This window comes from Thamnophis elegans, chromosome 1 (assembly GCF_009769535.1).
Source record: "Thamnophis elegans isolate rThaEle1 chromosome 1, rThaEle1.pri, whole genome shotgun sequence".
NCBI lineage: Eukaryota > Metazoa > Chordata > Lepidosauria > Squamata > Colubridae > Thamnophis > Thamnophis elegans.
The window spans coordinates 143,121,493-143,146,936 of record NC_045541.1 but is presented as its reverse complement, the minus strand read 5'-3'; the positions used below and the strand labels follow the sequence as shown (position 1 = coordinate 143,146,936).

The 25,444-nt window shown below is 38.5% G+C and overlaps 2 protein-coding genes across 2 annotated transcripts in view; both read right to left on the bottom strand.

The window, feature by feature from the left end:
- PAPOLA (poly(A) polymerase alpha) overlaps window positions 1-18,447 on the bottom strand; it is a 41,090-nt gene extending 22,643 nt beyond the window's left edge. The window contains exons 1-10 of the mRNA XM_032233882.1: window positions 18,101-18,447; window positions 8,367-8,540; window positions 7,696-7,762; window positions 6,910-6,991; window positions 6,180-6,289; window positions 5,173-5,226; window positions 3,543-3,654; window positions 2,673-2,762; window positions 2,441-2,579; window positions 1,025-1,097 (exon numbers count right to left, since the gene is read on the bottom strand). Of these exons, the coding sequence (XP_032089773.1) occupies window positions 1,025-1,097; window positions 2,441-2,579; window positions 2,673-2,762; window positions 3,543-3,654; window positions 5,173-5,226; window positions 6,180-6,289; window positions 6,910-6,991; window positions 7,696-7,762; window positions 8,367-8,540; window positions 18,101-18,108 (909 nt within the window). The 5' untranslated portion in view covers window positions 18,109-18,447. The remainder of the gene's footprint in view (window positions 1-1,024; window positions 1,098-2,440; window positions 2,580-2,672; window positions 2,763-3,542; window positions 3,655-5,172; window positions 5,227-6,179; window positions 6,290-6,909; window positions 6,992-7,695; window positions 7,763-8,366; window positions 8,541-18,100) is intronic.
- Window positions 18,448-20,808: 2,361 nt separating this feature from the next.
- The window catches only part of AK7 (adenylate kinase 7), a 38,207-nt gene continuing 33,571 nt past the window's right edge, over window positions 20,809-25,444 (bottom strand). Inside the window, exons 17-18 of the mRNA XM_032233894.1 lie at window positions 24,944-25,102; window positions 20,809-23,549 (exon numbers count right to left, since the gene is read on the bottom strand). Of these exons, the coding sequence (XP_032089785.1) occupies window positions 23,511-23,549; window positions 24,944-25,102 (198 nt within the window). The 3' untranslated portion in view covers window positions 20,809-23,510. The remainder of the gene's footprint in view (window positions 23,550-24,943; window positions 25,103-25,444) is intronic.

The following is a 25,444-nucleotide window of genomic DNA, read 5'->3' as shown; positions in this document are numbered from 1 at the left end:
AAAAAGACTAAGCACCCACAGGATCATATGTTTTTAACATATCTTTTATTTAGAACAGTTTGTTTGTTGAAGAAATAGCAAATGCATTTCAGTATTTTTAAAGTTTCATTTTTAGACTTGAAACCCTATTATTCCCTTACATTTGTTTTACTTATCTATTAGAGTACAGATTGTTATTGTGCCAAAAGGTAACAAGGAATAGGAATGGTAAGCATAACATAACATTTAATAAGGGCTTTTATTAAAGTAAACTATTTATTGTAAACAAAAACTGTACAGTCTTCAGATACACCCATTTTGCTTGTTTTGGTGAACCAAACGAGCTCCGATTCCATGTGCTCTGTAGACATAGGTCTTAAATCCAGCTGGGATTTCAGCAAGTCCCAAATTCAAATGAGATAGCCACATACAACAGGGAGAAATAAAAATTTTCTATTCTTTTTAAACTCTTGTGTAAGCCATACAGAAACCCAATAAATTGTCCAGGAGTACACCAGCCTACAGCACTGCTGAACTAAGGGGATGTGGAGCTGGTTAGGACGGAGTTAAAAAATAATAATCACTGGGAATCCCATGAAAGTCACTCTCTGAATTTTCTAATGGAATAATTGAAAACCATGCTCACAACCATCCACAGGAAAAAAAGGTACTATAAGCAACTGCTCATTAGCAGGCATGTGTGACATACGTGTATAATACTGGGCCCTCATAGAACCATTATTTCTAATAAAACTATGGATCATTAACACTTAATTCTCATACTACACGGTGACCGAATGGATGTAACTTTAAACCTGAATCACAGTTACATTTTAAGGCTCATCACTGCTGAATTTTTACCAACTGAGGGCAGACTTTAGAGCAGACTTGACAAAAAGTAACCATAATCTATATGTTGCAAAGAGCAGGAAGTTCTGAAAATCTACTTAATGTTTGAATTTGTAATGAGTAAGTTCTCAGGGGTTTCATCACTTTGCTTTACTTTACAGTTTGAACTTATATGGGGAAAAAATAATACACTAACCCTTGGGTCCCATACAGGCAAATTAAGATTGCATTCTTCTGGCTGTTTCAATAGCACTGGATTTGGCCATTCCCTGTTTAGAGAGATTGTAGCACTGAGTAAGAAAAGCACTTATTAAAAAGCAAACAAGCATGTTTGAATGTGAGCTTTTATTTTATACAGATGCAATATTAGCTGAAATTTTTTTCCAAAAGAAATCTCTCTACTTTTATTTATTAAGGAATGTTCTTCCCTTAATTAAAAAAATTATCAGGCCACAGAGTTAGCAAATGCCATTTTAAATAAATCACTCCCCCCAATTAATCTTCATATTTAAAGGGCTCCTGTGAGGGTATATAGTTATACTATCTGTTTATGGAGAACATTATTTTAACATTTATAATCCATTTCTCACACCCGAATATATAGGAACTGCCATCAGCAAAGAATATGAATGGTAGGAACATTTTACATTACTTGGCAAATGAACACAGCATTTGTCTGTTAGTTGTATCCTCACAGAAGAGTGCCTTGGTCATTTCAAAATGAATTTAATATGTAAATTAACCAATATATTATTATGTTTAATGAGTTAACTAACCTTAACAATTATATTATTCTACTCAGTCAAAAGGTGTTTCTTCTGAGAAACAAATTTCAGTGCAAATCTGAAAAGCCACATATTTTATGCACACCATTCCATCCATCTTACTTAATATTTATAAAGTTCCCAGCATAAGGCAATGGTGCATATGTGTAAAAGTACCACAATGTTTTACATTTAATTCTGAACTATAGAAGTATTATTGGTCATTCCAGTTCAAATAATATTATAAAAATTAAACCCAACATTAAGAATGACCATGAAGACAGTGATTATGTTTTTTATCATAATTATTTTTATGAAGAAATAATGAAATTGTTCCCTAGTGGTACCTGGAATTATTTCAGTCTCACCCACCTGTAAAATATCTTTGAGGGAAAGGCTTAAAAAGCATTCAAACCATGATTAAGAATCTCAATTATTCCATGAAATATGTAGCATGGAAATTACATCATGCATGGTCATTGTGGACTAACTATCATTCTTTAAGGGTCTTAATACCACTCCATCAAACCATTTAGGCTACATATGTTTGTGTACCTCTTAATCAATTAAAATTAAAATGGATAACACTATAAACCAGGAGCTCCTAGGCTCACAAAGACCATGTTCCGTTAAGTTTAAATGTAAATAGAAGCTCTATACTGGCAGCTATAAAATAAAGTTTAGCAACTGTAAATTTCTGCTACAATGTCTTGCAATGTCTTGGGAGAATAAATGCTCCTTTAAGTGAAACTCTTAACCTGACACCATCTGAATAAATGCCATAGAAACAACACTAAAATTCAGGGTCTATAATAATTTTTATTTTAGTGTAATCTAAAGAGACATACCATTTAGAAAATACCAAGAAAAATTTATGTACAAGAGTTGATGCTATTGCATTTGGATAAAGCTGGCAAGTTCTTGCTACTAGCATAGCCCAGGAAACTCCACCAAGGAAACCTAGTATATTGGAATAGATGTTGTGCCCTGTTGTTTAGAAGGGAAAAGAGATAAGTTTAGTTAGTTTCATTCAATAGCACAGTATCCTTTTTAAATCTAATTTCTTAAGACTCCACTTACGTTTGGCCCACAGTTTGATAGCTCTCAGTGTTAACCTGAAATTGTCAATGTTTGGTACTAGATGGAGAATTTCATCAGTTACTCTGCAACCTGAAACACAGAAGCCAAAAAAATAGCCCATTATAATCTTATTTTTCTTCCAAATAGTTGGAAATTTAGTCAAAAGATAACACTCAACTCTAATAGCTAGCTGTGAGATTTTATATTTCTAATCTAATGCACATATAGACAAAATAATACACAAACGAATACTCAATCACAAGTTTGAAATATTTAAGTTGAGATGGAAGCCATTAAGTACAACCTCACATAATTTTGTTATCGAGCAGGCAAAAATTATAAGTAAAGCCTAAATAATAGTACTAGTCGTAATATACAGAGATGCAGTAGTTGCAGCAACATTTCTCAGAAGTATTTCTCTAAAATGTACTACTTCTTAACAGATAAGACAAATGTGCATTATTATGCAAGCTAATTAAAAGCCAACATTCCAGCAGAGAGCTGCTACTCTTCAAAAGATTATTTACCATTTTTATTCCCCAAACCATGCGATCTAAAAAAACCATTTTTTTCAAATTTGGCACAAATTGCTTAGTTTGATGGGGACAAAAAACAAATGGTCCCAACTTCTTAAATCCTCTGCCACACGGCTTTTTACAATAGGTTACACAACTGTTTTATATTTAAGGTAACTCCAATCTTCAGGAGAATGAGAAATAAGTTAATGTCCAATCTGGCTAAAGAATGAATTATGAAAAACATTTACTGTATGCAATTAAGAGTAGAAATCATTATGAAAAGTCACTCACTTTCTTAAAAACTAAGGTTCAAATTTTGCTTTGATTACACAAATCTGGTTAAAATACTCACCATTAAGACTTCGTATGCATCTAATGTCTAAATTTTTTAGTAGACTATCATCTCGAAGGTCTAGGTCTTCAGGAATAGTTTGCAGTGCTAACCTGGCAAACAAGATATCAATCTAAACAAAAATAAGTAAGATAGAATAAGCTCTCAATCATATCACATTTGCTGACAAAAGATTACAAAGCTGCAGTTTTTAGGGACATTCTAATGTAATTTTATTACAAGGTTCTGTCAACTAGAATAACCAGTAATTTTCATAATGCATTCTGCAGCTTTGAATAAGGTAGAAATCTAAAAAGAAGATACTTTCATTATTTCCTAATAAAACCTGATACATGTAATACTTGCTTAAGTTATTCATTCAATGACCCTCAAAATTTGGTACAAGTTATAGCCATTGCAGCGCCCCCGTGCGATTATAATCTGGAATCTTGGCAATCAGCCTTACAACAGGCTTATTCAATATACAGGGAGTCCTCAACTTACAACTTTTCATTTAGTGACCACTGGAAGTTACGTAGCACTAAATGAAGAGAGTTACAACTAAGTGCCTGAAGTTATAGCTGTTGTAACATACCCTACATCATCAAAATTTGGCCACTTAGCAGCCTGCCTACATTTACGGCTGTAGGGACATGGCAACCCCCACCCCACCCCTGCCTAATATGCCCTTTTGGGTTCCTGCACTCTGCAGCCCCTGACATCCCTGACTGATCTTTGCTGTCCTCTTGCTCCCACTGCTGACCAAGCATGCTCAGACTGTCTTCAATGAAACAGATTTCATCCCTTACTACTTCAGTAAATAAACATCTCCTATTAAATGAGTTTATCCCATATTAAAATATGTTTCTGACATTTTGATAGGTTTGGTACTGCTTGTTGCTTTTAGAGCACTACATAGTATGGGACCAGGTGATTTAAAGGACTGCAGTAGCTTCTGCTCATCCCATCAGATCTGGCAGAATTGGCATGTTCCAGATACTAGCAAGAAAACAATATCATCTAGCAATTCCAAGGAAGTGTGCCTTCTTTGTCACATATCCTATGGAACAGCTTCCTTCTTCAAATACATTTGAATACAAGGCCATTAAAATCTGGGCATTTGGTACTGAGATATTAGTTTGGGGGCTTTGGTATGAGTGTATATATCCAGCAGTTTGTTTTTAATGAATCTTGATGCAGTTTTAATTTGTGTTGTTTTAATGTAATTTTCTGCTGCCCAGAGTTTCTTGGACCAGTGGCCAGCCATATAAATTGGATGGATTCTTATAACTGAAGCCACAATGTACTCTGCCCTACAGAAGCCCCTTCCATAGGAATCTTATAAAAAACTAACGTTTCTTGTGACAATATGTACCATTGGGGGCTAAGGTTCCTCTTTCTGTCTTGAAGGCTTTGATAAAGATCTTAGAAAAAAAAGGGAATTGGGATGATTAGCTACTAGTAACACCTCTCCCATCAATGGGTCTATTATGAGAACCATAACAGTAGAAGGTTCTGGTTCCTTGAGACCTAGGTCTTGTCTTCTAATACAATGATTCCTCTAAACTGTGAGAATTGAGAACAGCCAAGTGTGACTTTAATCTTTTCTAAAAAGCAGATGCATAACATAAAAGAAAAAAAATTCATTTACCTCTATTCCATCAAAACACAATTTAATAACAGGAACAAATGCTTCTTCAACAGCCTGAAAAATAAGCATTTTGCAATGAGAACTATTCATTCTAAGCAGAAACAAAACTACAGATTGTCCTAGACTTACAACTCTTTGTTCAGTGACTGTTTCATGTTATGGCACTACTGAAAGAACTTACAACCAGTCTTCAAAGTTATGACTATTGCAGTACCTCTGCAGTCATGTTCAGAATGTAGATACCTGTCCGCCCTTAGGACCACAGTGGTGCTTCAACTCTCCCCCTTCTGCCTATCTCTTTCCCATCTATGCTCTTTTGGTCCCCTGCACTCTGTGGCCCCTGATGCCCTAGATGACTTTTATCATCTTCCTGCTCTGGCTGCTGACCAATCATGCCTAGCCTGGTCCTTTAGGAGGGAACTGCTGACCACACAAGGCTTTCTTCCAAATATCACACATGGCCGTTTCCTCAGGAGACCTGGGGAAGATGGGTTCACATGGTTTCCTTCTGAAGAGCCAGGGCGGGCATGGATTGTCAGCAGCAAGTGCAAGATGAAAAAGGTCAGCTGGGGATATGGAGTGCAGGGCAGCAAGATTCTCAAAGCACAGGGTAGCAAAAGACTCAGCTGCAGCAGCTGGGGTTTCCCAGGACACAGTGACTTTGTGCTCCTTGGTTCCTTGGGAGTATCAGAATTGTCACTGCTAAGTGATGTAGTGACATGATGTCACACTTTATGACTGAATCACTTAGCGAATTGGGAATTTTGGTCCCAACTGTGGCCCTAATCAAGGACTAATAAGATGGATAAGATTGGTTTTCAGTCCTACTGTTTCTAATTCTATAATAAATATCGACAAAACAATTAAGCAATTGCAATAGAAACAGAATTGCATTATTGGAAGATATTGCAAAATTAGCATTACTTCATCATGAACTACAAAATCAACTTTTTGGATTGTTTGGTTTAGATTTATAAAGTTTATAAATTAAAAGAAAATCTGCATACCCGTAAGTCTTTGACCTCTTCCTGTAATTTCAGTTTTTCATAAAATGAGGTGAAAAAATCACTTCTGTCAACATGCCTCGGCGCCACACATAATGCATCTATGTCTGCACCTAAAACCAGTAACCATAAACTGTTAAATATCACATAAACTGACAAAATGTCAAGGCTGAAATGTCTACTTTCAATAGCAATATTCTCGAGCGTACTAAATTTAAGTATATTGGACAATAATCACCATGATGTTCTTGTTAATTTGAATGCATACTTTCAAATCTGCCATTTACAATCACCCCGAACAATCTAATTGTCAGTTACAATTCAAATTTCCCCAAATTTAAAAACTACGTATACTTCATTGTAAGACATAATCACAGAGATTTGAGTTGAACAGAAAAGTTTTAGTTGGTTTAATTGAAATAGGAATTGTTAACATTAAAGGGCTAACCTCACAGTGACCCCATGAAAAATTTTCTGCCCAATCTTCTCTAATAACCAAGATCAGTTTAGAAAAGGCAACCAGATGACACTCCCTGAGAAAGCAAAGGGCCTTTCCTGCCATGAGTAAATGCATCTGAACATTTACTTGTCACAAGTGGGAAAGCTTCTGCTACTTTTATTTCCAACAACATTCTTGTGAAAGTTGTGTGCATTTCTGAGATGTTGTACTATTATTTTTATAATTAAACACAGATCTGTCTGTCCGTCCACCCACCCACCCATGATAAATTACCTTTTGTATGCACGCCTAATCGATATGAACCAAATGTAAAAATTTTCCCACCGACGTTTTCTATTACAGATTGTGGAAGATTCTGAAGAAATTAAAAATATGATTTGAGGTTTTTTTTTCAATTTTGTAAACCATGCAGTCAATACAATATTGAAAGATTCAGAACAGAAGCTAGCTATCATGTATCCCGAGCTCCAATTAGTAGCTTATTGTTCAAACATAGAGAACATATCCATTTATATATAATAAAATCTACCAATTATAATGGCTTTTTCTAGCTCAACAGAACTATACTGAAATAATAAGTAAGTTCAACATGAACAACTGTACATTTAATGTATCTAATTAGAAGTTATAAAAAGTTGTTTTCTTATATACTGAAAATCCACTTGTTGAACTAATGCACTGTAAGATCACAACAAGAAAGAGAAATGGAACAAATTGAGAATTGCAAAGAAAAAAATTACAAAGTTCAATCATCCTTAGTTACTTTCATTTTAGGGAATCCATAATCTCTGTATAATGGAAATGATAAGACTTGTAAGAGACTAAATAAACAAGTTTTGAAGTAAATCTGCAAGGACAAATGTCTGAAAGTCTACTTTTTTCCTCTTGAAACTTTTTACTATTCCCTGCTTTATTCATACTAAAACGATGAATATGTAATATTTCTCTCAAGATATCTTTTATCCATCAGATGGAGTTATCACCTACAAATTTACACCATAATACATGTTATGAACTTTTTAATCTTTGTCATTTTTAAATGAATAAAAATATGCATACCTTAATTTCACTGATTTCTCGTATCCATTCCTTTACTAAGTTATTTAGCTTTCCCAAAATTAGAATTCTGTTAATGAAATATATAATTATTAATCATACATAACTTGCTAATATTACTATCATTATCATCACCATCATTACAATGTTTCTGTATTTGATGTTTATTTGCTAGGCTGTTAGCTATTTTAGGACTTCCACATGTTAAAAAATGTCTTTAAATACTAAATAACATTACACTTGAGTAGTAATACACATAAATACTCCTATTTGCTAACAATTCAGCATATATTTGATATTAATTTTGTGCTGAAAAACTGTACAATAGATATAATTCCCATTTCACTCCTATATGATGAACATGGCAAGAAAATACCTATATGATAGGAACAACTATACTGCAAAGTAAGAATCAAACTATGAATGAAAGTTCCATAAAACTAAACTTTTTAAAATATAAAAACAGTACTAAGATGTCGTTCAGAAATTTAAATTTTCTTGCATAATTTTTTTTTTATTTTCCATTTCCATAACATATAACAGAAATTTAAATTTTCAACCACTGGAGCCTGAGACAATTGGAAAAACATTTTTGTTCTATGTTGCTTCTGTTATGAATTTTCATTTTTCCTGAGAAAATTTCACACAAAAAAACTAAAAAGAGTTGTATTCACCTGCGTTGCAATTCTTCCTCCTCTTCAAAGACACCAAAGGGTTTTAGGGTTTCAATTAGCTTCTGGGCAAGTATACAGTCATTCTCCTTAGGGGAAGCTAAACTGATTGGTGAGGTAATGCCATAATGTTTCTGCGGTTGTTGTGTTTGTTGTGATCCCTGGGTTGTAACTGGACTGCAAGCAAACAAAACAAAATTAAAATAAATAACATTTTAACAAGTAGTTATTATACTCAACAGAAAAAAATAAACTGAAGCTAGAAATTTTTAAAATTATTTAATGAAATATTTATTTATAAATTTGTAAAGTTATTAAATAAACATACTATTATACATGAAACCACTTCTATATTAAGTAATGTATTTCACCTAGTTCATCATCAACTCTTCTTGTTTTTTTAAGGAAAACTATTAACATATGATAACTGGCTGCCCATTGGTCTCTGGACACGCTTCAAGGTGCTAGTCGTTACTTTTAAAGCCCTACATGGTATCGGACCTGGGTACTTGAGAGACCGCCTCCTGCCAATTACCTCCCATAGACCTATTAGATCCCACAGACTAGGCCTCCTCCAAATCCCATCTGCCGGCCAGTGTCGGCTGGCAACTCCCCGGGGGAGGGCCTTCTCTGTGGCTGCTCCGGCCCTCTGGAACGATCTCCCCGTTGAGATCCGTACCCTCACCACCCTTCCGGCTTTCCGCAAAGCAATTAAGACCTGGCTGTTCCGGCAGGCCTGGGGCTGTTGAATCTCTCAGCCCCACTCGAGGGTATGACTGTTGTTCTTTTTTAAAATGTGTTTGTCTTTTTATTTTTTATTCTGTACCCCCTTCCCTCTTTGATTGTTAGCCGCCCTGAGTCTCTCGGGAATAGCGTTTGAAAGATCGCTAACTTGCAGGCTGAGGGAGCTCGGAGTACGAAATTCAAAGAACTTGTGCATTATAAAGAATAGTTTTCTGTTAAATTTAGAATAAATTTCTAAGTAAACTGCTATCCACTGGTTATATAAATTTGAGATAAAAAACAATTTGTTTATATTTAGAAGTAATTGAGAATACACATTCAAAATCAAATAAATACACACACTTACAATACTTTTGAATGGAATCAAAATAAACTTAATTAAATTGAATGTTTGACTTAACTTTTGACTCTATAGCTATAAAGGGATATCCAATAGTGGGTATTTTTCTACTACTTGATCTGTAAGCAGAACCACTGTTATTATCTTCTTTCTTATAGGTCTGATGGTCAGCTAATTAAGAGCATATTACTGCAGATAATATAATAAAGTCAGAAATTGCCTCATGGATTATAGAAACACCTTTGATTGCATGGATCACATCAACCTCTGGAAAGTGCTCAGAAAAATTGGTATCTCTGAACATCTCATTGTCCTCATGAGAAACTTACATAGAGCTCAGGACACTATAGTATGGACAGAATGTGGGGAAAATCACTGGTTCCAGATTTGCAAAGAAGGGTGATAAAACTGTGTATGCAAAGGATCTGCAAACCTTCATATAAAAGTCAAAGAGCACAGTGAAAAAATTAGACTAAAAAAAAAAAAAAAAAAGCAAAAAAATGACAACAAGTAGAACAACCAGGCTTAGAATTGACAATGAAGAAACTGACTTGGTGGTAGCTTTTGCCATTTAGCACCTACCATTTACAGTAAAGAAACAAGCAGTCAAGAAATATACCATAGATTAGCACTTGGTACACCAGCTATGAAGACCTTGGAAAAAATACACACACTGTATTCCCTATGACTCTATGTAAGTGAAAGTTGAAACAACCAGAATAGGAATAGCACTGTTGTGTTTGAACATTGGTTTTGGAGAAGAGTCTTGAGCACATTGGGAACAATCAATAAAACAAACTGATGGATCACTGAATCAAGGCACAAATGACAAGGCTGAAATTATCTTATTTAGGACACATTATGTGAAGGCCAAGCTCTCAGGAGAACACTCTAATGCTGGGAAAGGTGAAAAAAAGAAAAGGGCATCCAGTTGCAAGGTGGATGGATTCCGTTACAATGCAATGAGTATTGTAACTGAGTCCATGACCATTAGGAGAGCTGAAAGAATAGATTATAGAGACAGACAATCATGGACTAATGTGGTCACTAGGAGTTGAAAAATGTTTTGATAGGCTACACCCTATAGACTAGTAGAAATGGAAGCTTTGATCCATCTTGTGATGATGGCTAAAGAGACTATGTGACTCAAGGGCACCTCTTAGAAGAATACTAGATAGTCTGTGAGCATGAACTATCTAGGTATGTTTTTTTATTACCCAGAATACATGTAACTTATCCATTCATTCTCCACCTTCCATTTGGCTCAAGTGACAAGAAAATAAACTCTTGACTGTAGTGAACTATACAGTTCATCTCTGGCATGAAAGTGGTACCCATTCAAAAAAATCTACTTATATTATGTAGTAGAAGTTCCAATTTCCAAGACCAGTGACAGATATTACGAAGGCCACCTTCACCATAACCATTTTAAGGGTATGGTATATAAAGATTCAAGATGTATCTTAATGCTTTGACTAGGTTAAGTACAACATGGAAAAGCAATGCAACATCAGTACCATAAGTACAGGGGACTTGTTAACTTGGATTATTATGCAAAAGTGGACCAAAACACGTCCTCTGCAATAACTGATTGGGACTAAGAACCAGACTTTTTTTTAAGATGCTTGGTATAGGCTATACTGTCTCAATTCTAGGGAGTTAAAGAGTTTGTGGCATTATCAGTAGATGTTTACATCTCTTTTTTCTTTTTAGGTCTGATTTTGTAAAGTGATACTGTGAGATGATTTTCAGCTGTTATTTGGCATAACCTAACTGGCACACCTGGTTCTCTTCAGTAACACAATTCTAAATAGCAAGGGTCACAAATATAAAATTCTATTTGGACAATAATTATATGGACAGACTTGAGTATTTGAGGGTTATCCAATTCTATGTTCTGTTCCTTTGTTAGGTAAAATAGAGTGAGAATCAGCAGGAGCAGAAAGTGGCACAGAAAACATTGTTAGGTCCCTGTTGAGTACAGGGTCCACTCCTGCCCCTTTCCTAGGGAAATGTAGCAAGCATTTCACCTTGCAGTTACCTATTTACTAGTAGGTTGTTTTCTGCCTTCTGAATCATGTAATACTGTGACTGGCAAGCACCTCTACAACTTACTGTAAAGCAGTGGAAGGGTAACAGTAACCACTGCAAGTGGTTATGATTATACCTTGCCAATTAGGTGCTATTTATATACAATTATTATTCTTCAGGTGACTGGACTAAAGGGCTACCATAAACTAGATTATATATTCACTTTCTGCTTTAGAATGGAACCTAAATGTTGCAGTCTATACAATACAGTCAGTGGGATGTTTTGCTTCCTAAGAAGTACAAATCCTGAAGGGTTCTGACCATCAATTGCATACTTCTATTTTGTGATAGAGACAGGAAATGAAATAGCAGTTTGCTCAGATATAGAAAGATATATATGCCTTGGGATCTGAACAAGCCACAATGGGCCAGGACCACAATACTTATGGGCTTGAAAGTTAGATCAAAAGGAATATTTATACTGCTAATATACTCTTGTTTTTGAACTGAGGAATTTTCTAAAGGCTAGATAAATGGGGATATGTAAGTATGCCCCCTAAAGGTTAGGGAATGCTAGTTCATCTCATTTCTGAAGGCATCCTATGATGGATCTCAGTATCGTCACACAGAATCAACAGTGTTCTGTTTCAGTTTATAAACTTTAGGTGAAGGATAGCTGGCCCTTGTTTTTTTCAGAGCTATAGTTTGAACAGAAGCATGAATACTTCTGAACTAACGACACCAGTGTACCTGCCTTCTTTTAAGGAAACATGCCTATGATCTGCAAGAGAAGGTGGCTGGTTTATTGGTGGGATCTAAGGGAAGAATTAAGAGAAGAATTCCAGGGGAAGCATGGGGAACAAGAAAGAATCTGAACCAGGGACGTGCAGTCACTAGAGGCAGGGGAGGCGGGGCCTCACCAGTCTCCTGAGGGAAAGGAAGAATTTTAAATATTTTTTTTTAAATAATTAAAGCCAGGGTAGTTGCTACCAGATTCAAAGTTACAGTGGCTTGGTGTCTGCTCTCAGTGTTAACTATGGGAGGAGGCCAGAGAACTCGGGGCCTCTTTTGCCTAAGGAATTGTTCGCCTTTTAAAAGTTAAGGAGGAGTTAAAAACCGAAAACTTTCATATGCAAAAGAGGCACTGATTCTCCCGCCTCCTGATCGGAGAGCAGCGAATCATGGCTTATGAGCACGCTTACGTTGAGCACGCTTACGTTGGGCGGACAAGAGGAGAGTTGAGAGAGTTTCCACAGCTGGAAAAGGTGGATCAGACGGAGGGAGGGGGGGATTCAAATTTATTGTAATTTAATTTGTAATTTTTTTATTGTGAGGTTTGTGTGTGTGTTTTTTTTCGTTCTTCACAGCGGTGGGGTCGGAGGAGGCAGGGGGGCGAGGTGGCGGAGCACGGAAGCGGCAGGGACGTTCTCGCCGCTGTGTTTCAACAGGCCAGGCGTCTCGCATTTATGTCCGCCATAAACGCGAGACACCTGGCCTGTTGGACACAGTGGTGGTGGGGGGAGGAATTGGCTGGGTGGGCTGGCTGGCTGGGGAGGGGAGACCCCTTTAAAGCTCAGCACCGACCGGGGAGGAGGAGGAGAGCGGTGAGTCCAGGCAGAGAGCAGGTCGGGCGGGGGTGGGTGGGCTTGCTGCAGGCTGGGGCAGCAGGATTGTTCGTATGAGGAGGCGGGGGGGCAAGGCGGTGGAACGTGACGGCGGCGAGAAGCATCTCAGATGGAGCCAGGACACCCGGAAGGGAAGCCGGCACTTAAAGGCATGCCGAAGTGCTGGCTTGCCTTCCGGGTGTCCCGGCTCCATCTGAGATGCTTCTCGCCACCATCGCGCTCCACCGCCTTCCCCCCCGCCTCCTCCGACAAACAATCCTGATGCCCCGGCCTGCAGCCAGCCCAGCACCAAGTGGGGACGAGGAGGAGGAGGAGAGCGGTGAGTCCAGGCAGGGAGCAGGTCGGGCGAGGGGTGGGTGGGCTGGCTGCAGGCCGGGGCAGCAGGATTGTTCATCGGAGGAGGCGGGGGGGCAAGGAGGTGGAGCGCGACGGCGACGAGAAGCAACACCCCCGCCACTATGTCCGACAGGCGTCTCGCGTTTATGTCCGCCATAAATGCGAGACGCCTGTCAGACACAGTGCCAGGGACGTTGCTTCTCGCCGCTGCTGCGGTCTTGCCTCACCAATGGTAACCGTCACCGCACGTCACTGATCTGGACATTGGTTATCACTTCCTCAGCTATAGGCAGTGGAATTTAGGTTAAGATGCTAGACCAAAACCCAGAATAAGGTGAGTTCTCTCTTAAACATGGAAGCAAACTGGGTGATCTTGGAGCAATCATTCTCTAAATCCAACCCACAACTCAAGGCTATTGTGGTGAAAAAAAATAAAAGCATGCATTGACTGAAGTTGTATAAAATTAAGTGAAAATATAAATCTAATTAATAAATAAATAAGGGGGATGGGTGTTATGTGCTATGGCTATTACCAAAATTCACAAAGTGAAGAAAGATAAATTACCATACCTGAAGGCCTCAACTGCCAGATTGCTACTTCCTAGTATGGCAATAGCTTTTGATATATCAAAGAACTTAGGATTCCCAATCTTGGAACAGATAGATCTGGAGTTTAAAATAAAAGTTTAAAAGGCTACAAAAAAGTTATGGATCATTGTGTTCTCTGCAGCATCTGTACATCAAATCAAGGCAAGCCAGGGCTGAAATTTGGGGACATGTTTTTTCTTCTCCCACAGTAAGATAACAAAATTGGAGTAAGTGAAAGAAGACTTTCAATACCAAATGACACAAAGAGACAGACATTCTCCTAACTGAATTTAGAGAAGCTTCAATAGGAAAAATGAAACCCCAAACTAAGTTTTCTAGTTTGATTGCTTATTCATGTAAAACAAGGCTGGGCAATTAATTTTCCCAAGGAGCCACATAAGAAACTGAGACTGTTATGGAACACTACCTTTGCTGCCCCCTACCTGCAATGCTGCCACCACCCTGCCCAACACTGATGCCATAAACTGGACAGGGACCATGCACAGCCCCATAGGTCATTTAATGCCCAGGTCATTTTAGAGATTTTTAGAGATTTTTTTAGAGATTTTATTAATATTTGTAGGCCGCCCTTTTCCCTGAGGGGACTCAGGGCGGCTCACATAAAATCAGGGAGGGGGAATACAAACATTGACATAGAGACATATAATAAAATAGCAAGCAACATACATTCATCATTCGGGAGGGGCGCCTATCCTTGTCCCCAGGCCTGACGGGCTAGCCAGTTCTTAAGGGCTGTGCGGAAGGCCTGGACGGTGGAGAGGGTACGAATCTCCACGGGGAGCTCGTTCCAAAGGGTCGGGGCTACTACTGAGAAGGCCCTCCTCCTTGTAGTTGCCAGCCGGCACTGGCTGGCCGATGGAATACGGAGGAGGCCTAATCTATGAGATCTTATTGGTCGCAGGGAGGTAATTGGCAGAAGGCGGTCTCTCAAGTGAGAGACCGCCTCTCAATTTTAAACTGAAGTTTACAGAAAAGCATACAGATCAATGTTTACATTTTGATTCCATCCACTGGAGTACAAAATGGGAGTCATCAGCATCCTATACCACCGAGCTGAAGGCCTGCCTACCAGCAAAGATGGGAAAGAAAAAGAACTAAAACACATCAAAAGAAGCCCTCAGAACGTATGGCTATCCTAGGTGGGCCTTCATCAAATTTCAAAAAAGCCCCTACAGGAGCTCCTCCATAACAGACAATGAGAATAATAAAAGAAGCAATGTTGTCATTCCATTCATTGCAGGGTTGCAGGAGTATCGGAAAAGCTCAGGAAGATCTTCAACCAACATAACATATGTGCACACTTTAAACCCAAGAATATACTAAGGCAGAAGCTTGTCCATCCCAAGGATAAAATATCCAGACCCAAACTAAGCAACATGATATATTCAGTAGAATGCAGTGAGCCATGTGCAGATCTGTACATTGGGAGAAACAAAACAATGCACCTCATAAGCGCATGGCACAACATAGGAGAACAAATTCATCAAGACAAGATTCAGAGTCCATCTGCATTTAAAAGACAAAGGCCACTCTTTTGAACCAGCAAAGTCCACATTTTGAACAGAGAGGACCGCTGGTTTGAAAGAGGGGTTAAAGAGGCCATCTATGTCAAAACTGAACAGCCCTCTCTCAACAGAAGGGGAGGGATAGGACATCATCTGTCTGTAATAGCCTTCCAACACTTCCAAGAAGGTTCCATACCCATTTGCATTACTCAGGTGACCCCGATGACACAGCTAAATCTCCACATGGTCTTAACAAATCACTACAAGAATGCAAATGACCAGCTGTCTGCAAGGAGTATAAATCCTTCCATTCCCCACCATCCAGTCAGAGCTGAAGAAGCTTCTTAGATGAGAAACAAAAGTCCTTCAAAGAAAAAAAGGAAGTCCAGTTTCTTTTTTAAAAAAGCACCTTTGGGATGCCCAGGTCTCATGTAAAGAATTAACTATGACATGGGCAGCAAATAAATTTGATAAAGAACCATGAGCAAAATATCCATTATCTCCACTTATTGAGATAAATTTCCCATTTATTAGAGAATAACCAGGTAAAAAGTAATCAGATACCTCTGCAGAGAATGAAATATTTTGGGGAATATTAAGAGGCAGAATATATTTCCCCACAGGAGAAATAGAGAAAAATGTTAACAAAGGCAGAAAGCAGCCCCAACAGATGCCAGAAGTCTTTAGAGATGGATATTTTGTGCCCATTAAGAAATCCAGGCCAGCCTATTCACAAACAAAACACCTTTAGGTCCAGATGATGGGATTAAGAATTTCCATTCCCCCACCCAAATTGTTAAGAACAGGACATGACCTTTAGGGCATGATAGGATTAACCCACCACCATTATAATAGCAAAAGACACCAGACTCAATATATTGCACATTCCATTGCAGCATCTATGCACAACCCCCTGCAGCATCTCAGAATCCTATAAAAATCCATGTACTCATCAAACCATTTTGTAAACTGTCCCAGTATTATATGCTGGTTTTGGTTCTGCTCATCAAAAAACAGTCGTTTCCAAATCAGATTCCATTTTATTTCCAGCGCCTTTCTCCTGACTTGGAACTGGACTGGATTTTTCCTCCTTGCAACCACATACCCTATATGATATGATATTAATAAATTATTGCACCTTTACAGACCAAGCTAATTTCAGTTAAATTTTCAGTAAACCTAAGACTTTTAGTCTTCTGAATTTCCTTAACTCAGTCTTCTGAATTTACTTCCAAAAAGATGCTTCAGAGTGCACAGGTACCCAAGCATAGCATTTATCTGCAACATCTTAAAGCTGCTTTAAGAAGCTACAGACAGGTACTCAACCACAGGCATTCCAATGCTCCTTTTTGAAATTCAGTCTGAAATATTGAATTTAAATTGCAACTGCAATTTAAATCATTGCAAAGTATTCGCACAAAAATCATAACAATTGTTTCCTGATGCTATTTTAACACAGGCTTTATGAGCATGCATTACCATAACAGTTTATACATCTATATGTATTTCAAGTATGGAAGATAGCAAAGTAATCCTATATGATTCAGTAATACAATTAGAATGCAAAAGTTTCATGCTTGGAAACTACCTTTTAAAAAAAAGAAAATTCCCACATCCATCAACTCATTTAAGCTGTTGTGCTTTCAAATCTTAATATTCTTGAACGTACCAAAACATTATGGACATCACAACGGGCCGGGGGGAGGGGGGCATACTAAGCCAATGACAAACAGAAGTAAGCGAGAAAAAGAGGATGGGCAAGGAATAAGTTCACCCTTCTTCAAGTCCACATACAATTCATGACAGGAAAAGCTGCACGCGAACGTTCCTTAAAGGAGATCAAATTAAAATCTCCCTTGCTGAACGCCTCTTGCATTAGGGGAGACGGGTGGGTTGTAACCCGCGAGCAACTTTCATTAAGCAGCCGCGATGGTGTCAAGCACCCGCGGAGTTGCACCGAGCATCCGATTCCAGCCAAGGCAGCATGGATGCACGGAACCAGACCAGCCAAGCCGCCCAAGAGCTTTGTGTACCCAGACGCCCTCCTCCTCCCGCCAGGCCCCACAGAGGCTTTAGGCATCACGTGAGCGGGGGGGGGGGGAACCCGCCACTTGAATGCCACCAACGGCGCGGGGAACGGCTTTTGCCGAGGCTCGGCCAAGGGACTCGGAAACGCCGTCCCCCGACTCCCAAAGTTGTTCGGCGTAAGTCGCAAGAAGGAGAAAGGGGGGAAAAGGAGCTATTCAATGAAGACTCCCCGCCCCGATTCCATCTCTGGGCGAGAAGAAATAGATTCGGCTGAGGGAAGACGCTGTCCGGCCTAGTAACGTGGTGGGGCGGGCGGCGTGAGTTCACCAGCAAAGAAAAAAAGCGGGGGAGGGGGTCCTGAAATGTGGACACGAGAAGAAAGCCGGCCGGCCGGGCAAATGGCCGCGAACTCGCCACGGCCCGGAAGCGCTCACTCAGGTTGCCTCCCAAGGCTCCTGCCAGGCCTCACGAGTATGCCCGAGACAGTCCCCCTCCCTCCTTTGGCGGCCCTCAACTTACAACGGCATCGTCTCTCCGGCTGTGGTTAAACGCCGTCTCTTCTTCTCCGGAACAGTCACTCTTTCCGCCCCTGGAGAACGGGCCCCGTGAGCATGATATGGGCCTGGCTGGGGCCCTCTCAGAGAGGGTGAAGAACCTTTCACTAGGCCTGCTAGTTGCTGCTGTTGTTGCTGCCGCCGCTTCTAATTCTTCCTCTTCCCCTCCGGCCTCCTAACATGGCGCCGAGGCGCTACCACAGCAACGTTCTGGAGATGGGAAGGAGAAGGAGGGGCCGCGGTGCAGAGGCCAGTAGAACGTGCTGACGCAACGGCGTTTCCCAACCCTCTGCGTCAAGTGACGAAAGAGGGCTCCGGGTAATGCGCTGGACTGTCGCCGCTTTACAATGGTTTGTGGGTAATGTAGTCCTCCAAGGTGATTCGAGCGTTTGAAGTGGGAACGAATTAAAATTTAATGATAATGGTTCCTGCATTGACTGAGCATGCGCCGCCGAAAGGCACGGAAGTTAGTCGTCTTGATTGGTGTTGGGAGAGATGTTTATGTATAGGGTAATTCTTTTCTCCTTTACGATTTGTCAAAGGGGCGACGGGAGGAGATTGAAAGAAAAATCTCCCATTTACACTTAGAGGTAAAGCTTGCACTTCATAGTAATCTGTTTTTCCTTAGAATGTTGTATAATTTTTCGTTTGTGAATTACCTCTTTTCTTTGGTTCATATATATTTGAGCCATTATTTTATTATCCATGGTTTGTGAATAAGTTAGGATTGGAAACAATAGATACTAGTAGAGGTATTTATGCAACATACTAAGTTAAAAACCAAAAAAGCTAAGCTTATGGCTTAGCATATTTGAACCCAGTCTTGTGTCATTAAGGAAGGGGAAGATTTCATTCATAAGCTGCCCGAATAGAAGAATAAAAGCAGACTATTTAAGTATACAAAAGCTAAGATTTTCTAAGAAAAATCAAAATGTCTAATAATTATTGCCTATAATGCCCAAATGAAATACTTATATATTTGACAATATTCTGAGGGATCAGAAGATATGGTGAGACCTGGCCCATTGAATTGCCAAGAGTTGGACGACTAAATGGATAATATCATCATCATCATCATCATTCTATCCCGAGTATAGGATAAAAGAATGAGTAAGAGAGGCATACACTCATATTTGAAATGTGTGCCAAAGGCTGTATTTCAATATTAGTGCAGAACCGAATGTTTGGTGTATAAGTCTTATGGTTCATTAGGGAAGACTGGAAAAAATACTGCTTGAAAGACTGAGTCTCAAAGTCTCATCATAGCTACTGGTAAAAAAGTCTGAGATCTGTCCTGTAGATCAGTAGTAGCAGGAGAGTTGCATGTTTTTAATTCTATTTTGTAGGTAAATCTGAACCCATTCAAATTGTGCCATTCTAAGTACAAGTATTGAATAGTGCAGCACATCAAAAATGCTGATATTTGAAATTAAGATTTTTGACACTATAAAGACATCTTAAACTATCAAAGAAAGAAATTTAAAATCCTCAGATATAAATCCTCTTTATATAAATCATAATTGTCTGATCTGAATAAGGTGGTCATACCACCGAAAATGCTAGAATATTTGTATTATACATGATTGATTCATAAAGTATTCCACTTCATGATGAGGTATTTTTAATAATCAAACAGTGTGAAAGCTCACATACCGTAATAATGGACTTTGTTATCCAAAGTGTGATTCCTATTTATTTAGAAAGTTATGCGAGTTTTATTTATTTTTGATGAGACAGATTCCCCAAAAATAGTCTTATCAGTGGAAACTATATGAGGTTTTCAGATTTGAATCAAGAGTGAACCTGACTGAACACTCAGTTTACTATGGAACAATAAGAGCAGTACAATATTTTTCTGCCTTTATTGTGTCTACTGAGTGCCAAGTGGTGGACTTCTACTCCTCTTGGGTGATACATATGGCTCACAGGAATGCTTGCAGGCCCCTTATAAGAATCATTCTAGCCATCTGTTGTATGAAGTCACTTGGATTCAAAATCTGGCTTTATAGTCTATTGGAGTTGCTTAAGGTAAAATTTGGCCCAATTATCCTGGAAGAGTTCAAGCCAGTCATCACTGATGAAGTCAACAGTGTTGTCAGTGAGTTCAGTTTCCTGTATTTTAGATTTCTATCACCTACTGAAATCTGGGAAGTGATGATTGGGTCAGGTAACAATGAATGTTTATCTGCAGAAGGGGGTGGTTCTGTATACCTTGAAGGAGACATATGTCTTGCGCCCTGACCCCAATGAACAGACGATTGCTGTGACCACTTTTGTACTGAATGGATCTGGACAATTTTCATCCAATCTCCAGCTGAGAAGGTGGATGGTATACAGTTCCGGAAGAGGCAAATTATCTGAATTGTTCTTGGTTATAAACTGAGACAGCATTGAAAATGAGGATTATCTCTGAGAGACCCAATATGGTGGTAGAGTCCATCCTGTCTTCCTTGATTTCTCTGTCACCTTTGATAGCATCGATCATGGAATCATTCTGGCCCATGTTAAAGAATTGGGAGGCACTTTGTTATAGTGGGTTTCCTCCTTTGTTTGGATTTCAGTCCATTTAATGTTGGTAGGAGGACTACTATCTTGGCACTCCTATTTAACATCTAAATTAAGCAGCTAATGAAGTCATTTGTTCATGTGGGTGTGGTATTATCAGTATCTCCAGCCAGGATCAATTGATGCCATTGAGGTCCTTTTGTTTGCACCTGGAAGCTGTTGGGGTCAGGATGTGGAGAAATGCACACTAGCTCAAAACGTTGGCCAGACTGATTGGCTATGGATATTAATCCTCCTTCCTGACACCAGAAATTTCCCACATTTAATTCTGGCGGGGGGGGGGGTGCACTTCGCCAGTCAGTGTGCGCAATCTGGGAGTCCTCCTGGACTCAGGTTTCTGCTTGATGAGTAGATGGCAGCCATGGCCGGAGGGGTCTTTGCACAGGTTTGCCTTGAGCACCAATTGCACCCATTCCTGAACTTTGTTCTTAGTGACTCATGTCATAGTCATAATGCTAATAAAGTGATTACATTTGGATTACTTTAACACATTCTGCTTGAGGCTACCCTTGAAGAGTAGCTATCTAAAATGTATCTGCATGATCAGTTTTTGGCTTTTCTCAATACATTCATGTAGCACTATTGCTCAATGAGCAGCACAGGTTCCCAATTGGTTTATGGGGGTTATGGCTGATAACAGTTGTTTTAATCTGTGCACACTGTCTGGAGTTATTGGTGTGAGATGGGTGGGCCATCTGCATCATTTTTGTTTCCAGATTCAGGGGCTAATAGGTGACCCACTACATTTTTGTGAGCTTCCCAATAGCACTTTATCAATCAATGTTAAAGGCAGTGAAGGCTAAGGGCATTTCTCCATTAGTGACTAAGAATACATAATGAAGTAATGTAATGCTTCCACCTCCATAACTTGTTTAAATAGGGTTATTTAATAATTGAAATGAAACTACAGACCTTTTGTCACCTGTGTTTATTTCTCCACATACAGTAATGGTTACCATTCTTAAGACCATCATGAAAGAAATGCATGCTTTTATCTCTTCAACCAGATGCTGAGTGTTGTTTTTATCTCTACATTTGAATAAAACATGTTTACTAAAGTATTCTTTTGGCTAGAAGAAAAGGTGGAAATCACATGACTCCTAGGATGACAGACAGGGTTAAGAAAGTGAAATCTAACATGTCATTAGAATTGAGTCCTGGTGTTGTCAAAATGCAGCAGCATTTCTTTCCTTCAGATTGTTGTTTCAGTATTGTTAAAAAGTAACACTTTGGATGGTAGTTTTTCCAGATTTAGATCATGTGAATAAATGTTATCTGCAGGCCAACAAACATCTACAGGCAGTTAATGACAAAAATTAGGATTGAAATTTCATCAAGTGATGCAGTTTAAAGCATGATGTCATGTGACCACATCACTTAATGACAACAATCATTAAGTGGCATGCCCCATTTCCATCATAAAGTGAGTTCTAGGCTGCTTGTACCTAGCCAGCAGGCAGGTAAACCACAACGCAAGTGTAGTGCTGCCAGGAATGGGTGCTGCTAGTCAGGGGAAGAGTGCAAGCAGCTCAACAGAGTGACGTGACCTCTCTCAGTTTCCCCATTATCTTTGCTTGTGAGAAGGTAAGGAATGGTGATCACATGACTGCTGGATGCAGCAACTGTTGTAAATCTGTGAGCTGGTTACCAAGAATCCAGATTGTGATCCTGTGACCATGGGAACTTTGAACATTAATTGTAAGTGTCCTTGTATAGCGCCATTGTAGCTTCAAATAGTTGCTAAATGAATGGTCAGTAAGCGAGGGTTGCCTGTAAGCATTTCCTGCCAAAACTTGGGTTTTGACAATAGAGGGCTGACAGTACTGAAAAATATTAATACTATCCACACATTCCTGTGAAAAGCCAAACTTGACAGCAATTTTCTTTGATTTTATCAATTGTCCTTAATCAGTTCAACAAACTTTCCCATGTGAAAGTCCTCAGTTGCTGTGATAGGTTGTCCACTTTGTTTTTGATATTATAAATCAACTCTTTTTTTTCATTGTTTCACTTTTTTTTTGCCCAGCTACTCAGTACTCACATCAACACAGTTATCACCCAAAAAAATCCTGTATTTGGTGGTGAATTTCACAAGGGGAGTGGGGGAACATTCCATTAACAATCAAAAATTCAATCATTGAAGCACACTTAGTAGCTTTCACTTCACAAGCAATAACAATATACCGTATTTTTCAGAATATAAGATGCACTTTTTCCCCCTAAAAGAGGGTGAAAATTTGGGTGTGTCATATACACCAAATGTAGCCACACCCACCTGCCGATCCCCACCCTTTGGTTTCTGTCTCCCAGCAATTTGCCTCCTTGCAGCAAACAGCCTGCTTCTGCTTCAGCTTCAGCATAGCCTGATTAGCACAAGCAGCTGATTGTCAGTTGGATCAGCCTCCTGACCATCAGTTGTTTCAGGCTGCAGGGATTGTCTATTGCCTCCATATGGCTGCATTGTAAAAGGACTTTTGATATAACTGAACAAGTACCAATATTCTTCTTTTCCTTTACTGCATAGCTTAAGTACAGGTTGTCATAAATTTGATAACCCATAGTTACTTTTCTAAGAACAATAATTTTGAAGCTTTTTCTTTAAATGTGTTCAAGGAATATTCTGCAATTTACGAGATATTCTATAAATTTTCATTCATTTTAGATAAATGTACATATCTATATCTTCAAACTTTAGATTTCTATTTTTTTTAAAAAAAGTAAATTAGTGAATGTATATTTTACAACAGTATTACACAACAATCATTAACATTAAATTTAACAAGACATAACAGGGCAACTTTTTAGACTTCTTAGTCAAATTCCGGATTATTCTTGAAGAGATATTCTGCCTGTTGATTAAAAAAAATCCATGTAAAAAGATATGTTCAGTTTCTCTAGGTTAAAGAGAGCATTGCATTTCCTAAAATTAATACAAGTGGCCTGAATTATTATTAGATAACCCTGGTATTGGTGAAGGATTAGATAGTATCTTGAACCAAAGCTATAATAGCAGCATCTGCTTGGAATTCACAGTACAATTCCTGCTAGAAGCAATGCCATTATGAAAGTGTGCCTCAGATGTGGAAGAGAACGTACAGTATATCTGGAATCCAAATCAAGGAAGAATGTAATCAACAGAGACAGAGAGCATATTGGAAAATTGTTGAACTCAGGTTCTATTAATCAGATGAAAACTTGCATTAGCCAAATCACCCACCATATTGAAATGACCTATTAATTAAAATCAAAATCCAAACCAAAGCTACCTCCATAAAATTACACCAAGGAGGATCTATCTCAAAACAAGATAACCTGTGGTTATACCCTGAAAGATAAGGTTTATTGTTATGCAAATTAATGTTTTAAATTTTCTTGAAATATTTGTAAACTGTATGTCAACTGAATAAACTTGTTCCCCTTCCCTTGTCATTCTATGTTGATCACCTAATAAACTAAATTAGACTAAATATTTTGTCTCAGCCCTACCCCACATTTTTTTACTGATAATGTGCCCAGTGTGTGTTACGATGTTTCATTGTTTTATATATGCTAATGTCTTCTCATTTGATGTCCCCAAATAGAAATCTTATCCATATGTACCTGGAAGTAAACAATCATTTACACGGGGGAATGTAATTTTAAATAGATAGGACTGCACTATCCATGGTAGAAGATAGTTACAAATAGAAGTGTATAGTAAAACCTGGGAGGAAAATATGTTGCTACAAGAGAAACAATATTCTATGCATACCAATAAGACTGACTTTAGAGCTAAAATCAACCAAATGTCTGTTTTTAGGACTGTATAAAAATGCTTATAACTATCCCTGATGGTTAGCTTATAGGTTAACAGCAGATGTATTATCTTTAGCATGATGAATAGAAATAAGAGGCCACATTAGAAAATCTTATGGGGTATTGTTGAGTTAGATATACAACATGTTTTGGTTTTTTTTGGTTTTTTTTTCTACACCGGGTAAAATACAGCTTCAAAAAACAAGCCTTTTTTGAAGGAATTTTGCTAAGGGCATTGTAGATTGTATAGAGTAACTGATAGATTTATTGTAGGTGTCTTATAAAGTTATAGTAACACTTTCCAGTATTGCTGCAACTAGATCTATAATAAATTTATAATAAATAAATAACTAAGGTTTACAAATAAGTAATAACACTATTTCTGTCTCCTATATAGGGATGGATAGACAGATGGATGGATGGGATGGACAGATAGATATTTCCTTACCAGAAAGTCAACCGGGTCATCTGGCCTAACCATGCAACATTGATTCAAGCCTTGCATAAGTGTTGGCATCACATGCTTCATTAAGTAGTTTCTCAGTGGAATTGATTGGGTTTCCAGAAGTTCTTGTTCTTGCCGCTTCACGTCTTCTAAACGCTTATTCTAAACACAGACAATTAAATTGCATTTAAACATAATAAAGTCTAGAGCAATCATATTTTTAAAAAATGATTTTTTAAAACCTATTTTCAGATCATATACCTGACTTTAGTCTGGTGAATTCTACATCCACTCGTTATTAAAATGTAGCGAAGTTTGCATAGGCTACAGCATATATCATGCATATGCCCAAGAGAAAATGTCTATGGTGATGTTTCCCGTATGTATCTTTCTATATAAATCATATATTAACCAGCTGGGCATGTTTCAGATATACATGCATGTATACTCGGTAGGGGGGCGCAATGGCTCAATGGCTAAGACTCTTGAGTTTGTTGATAAGAA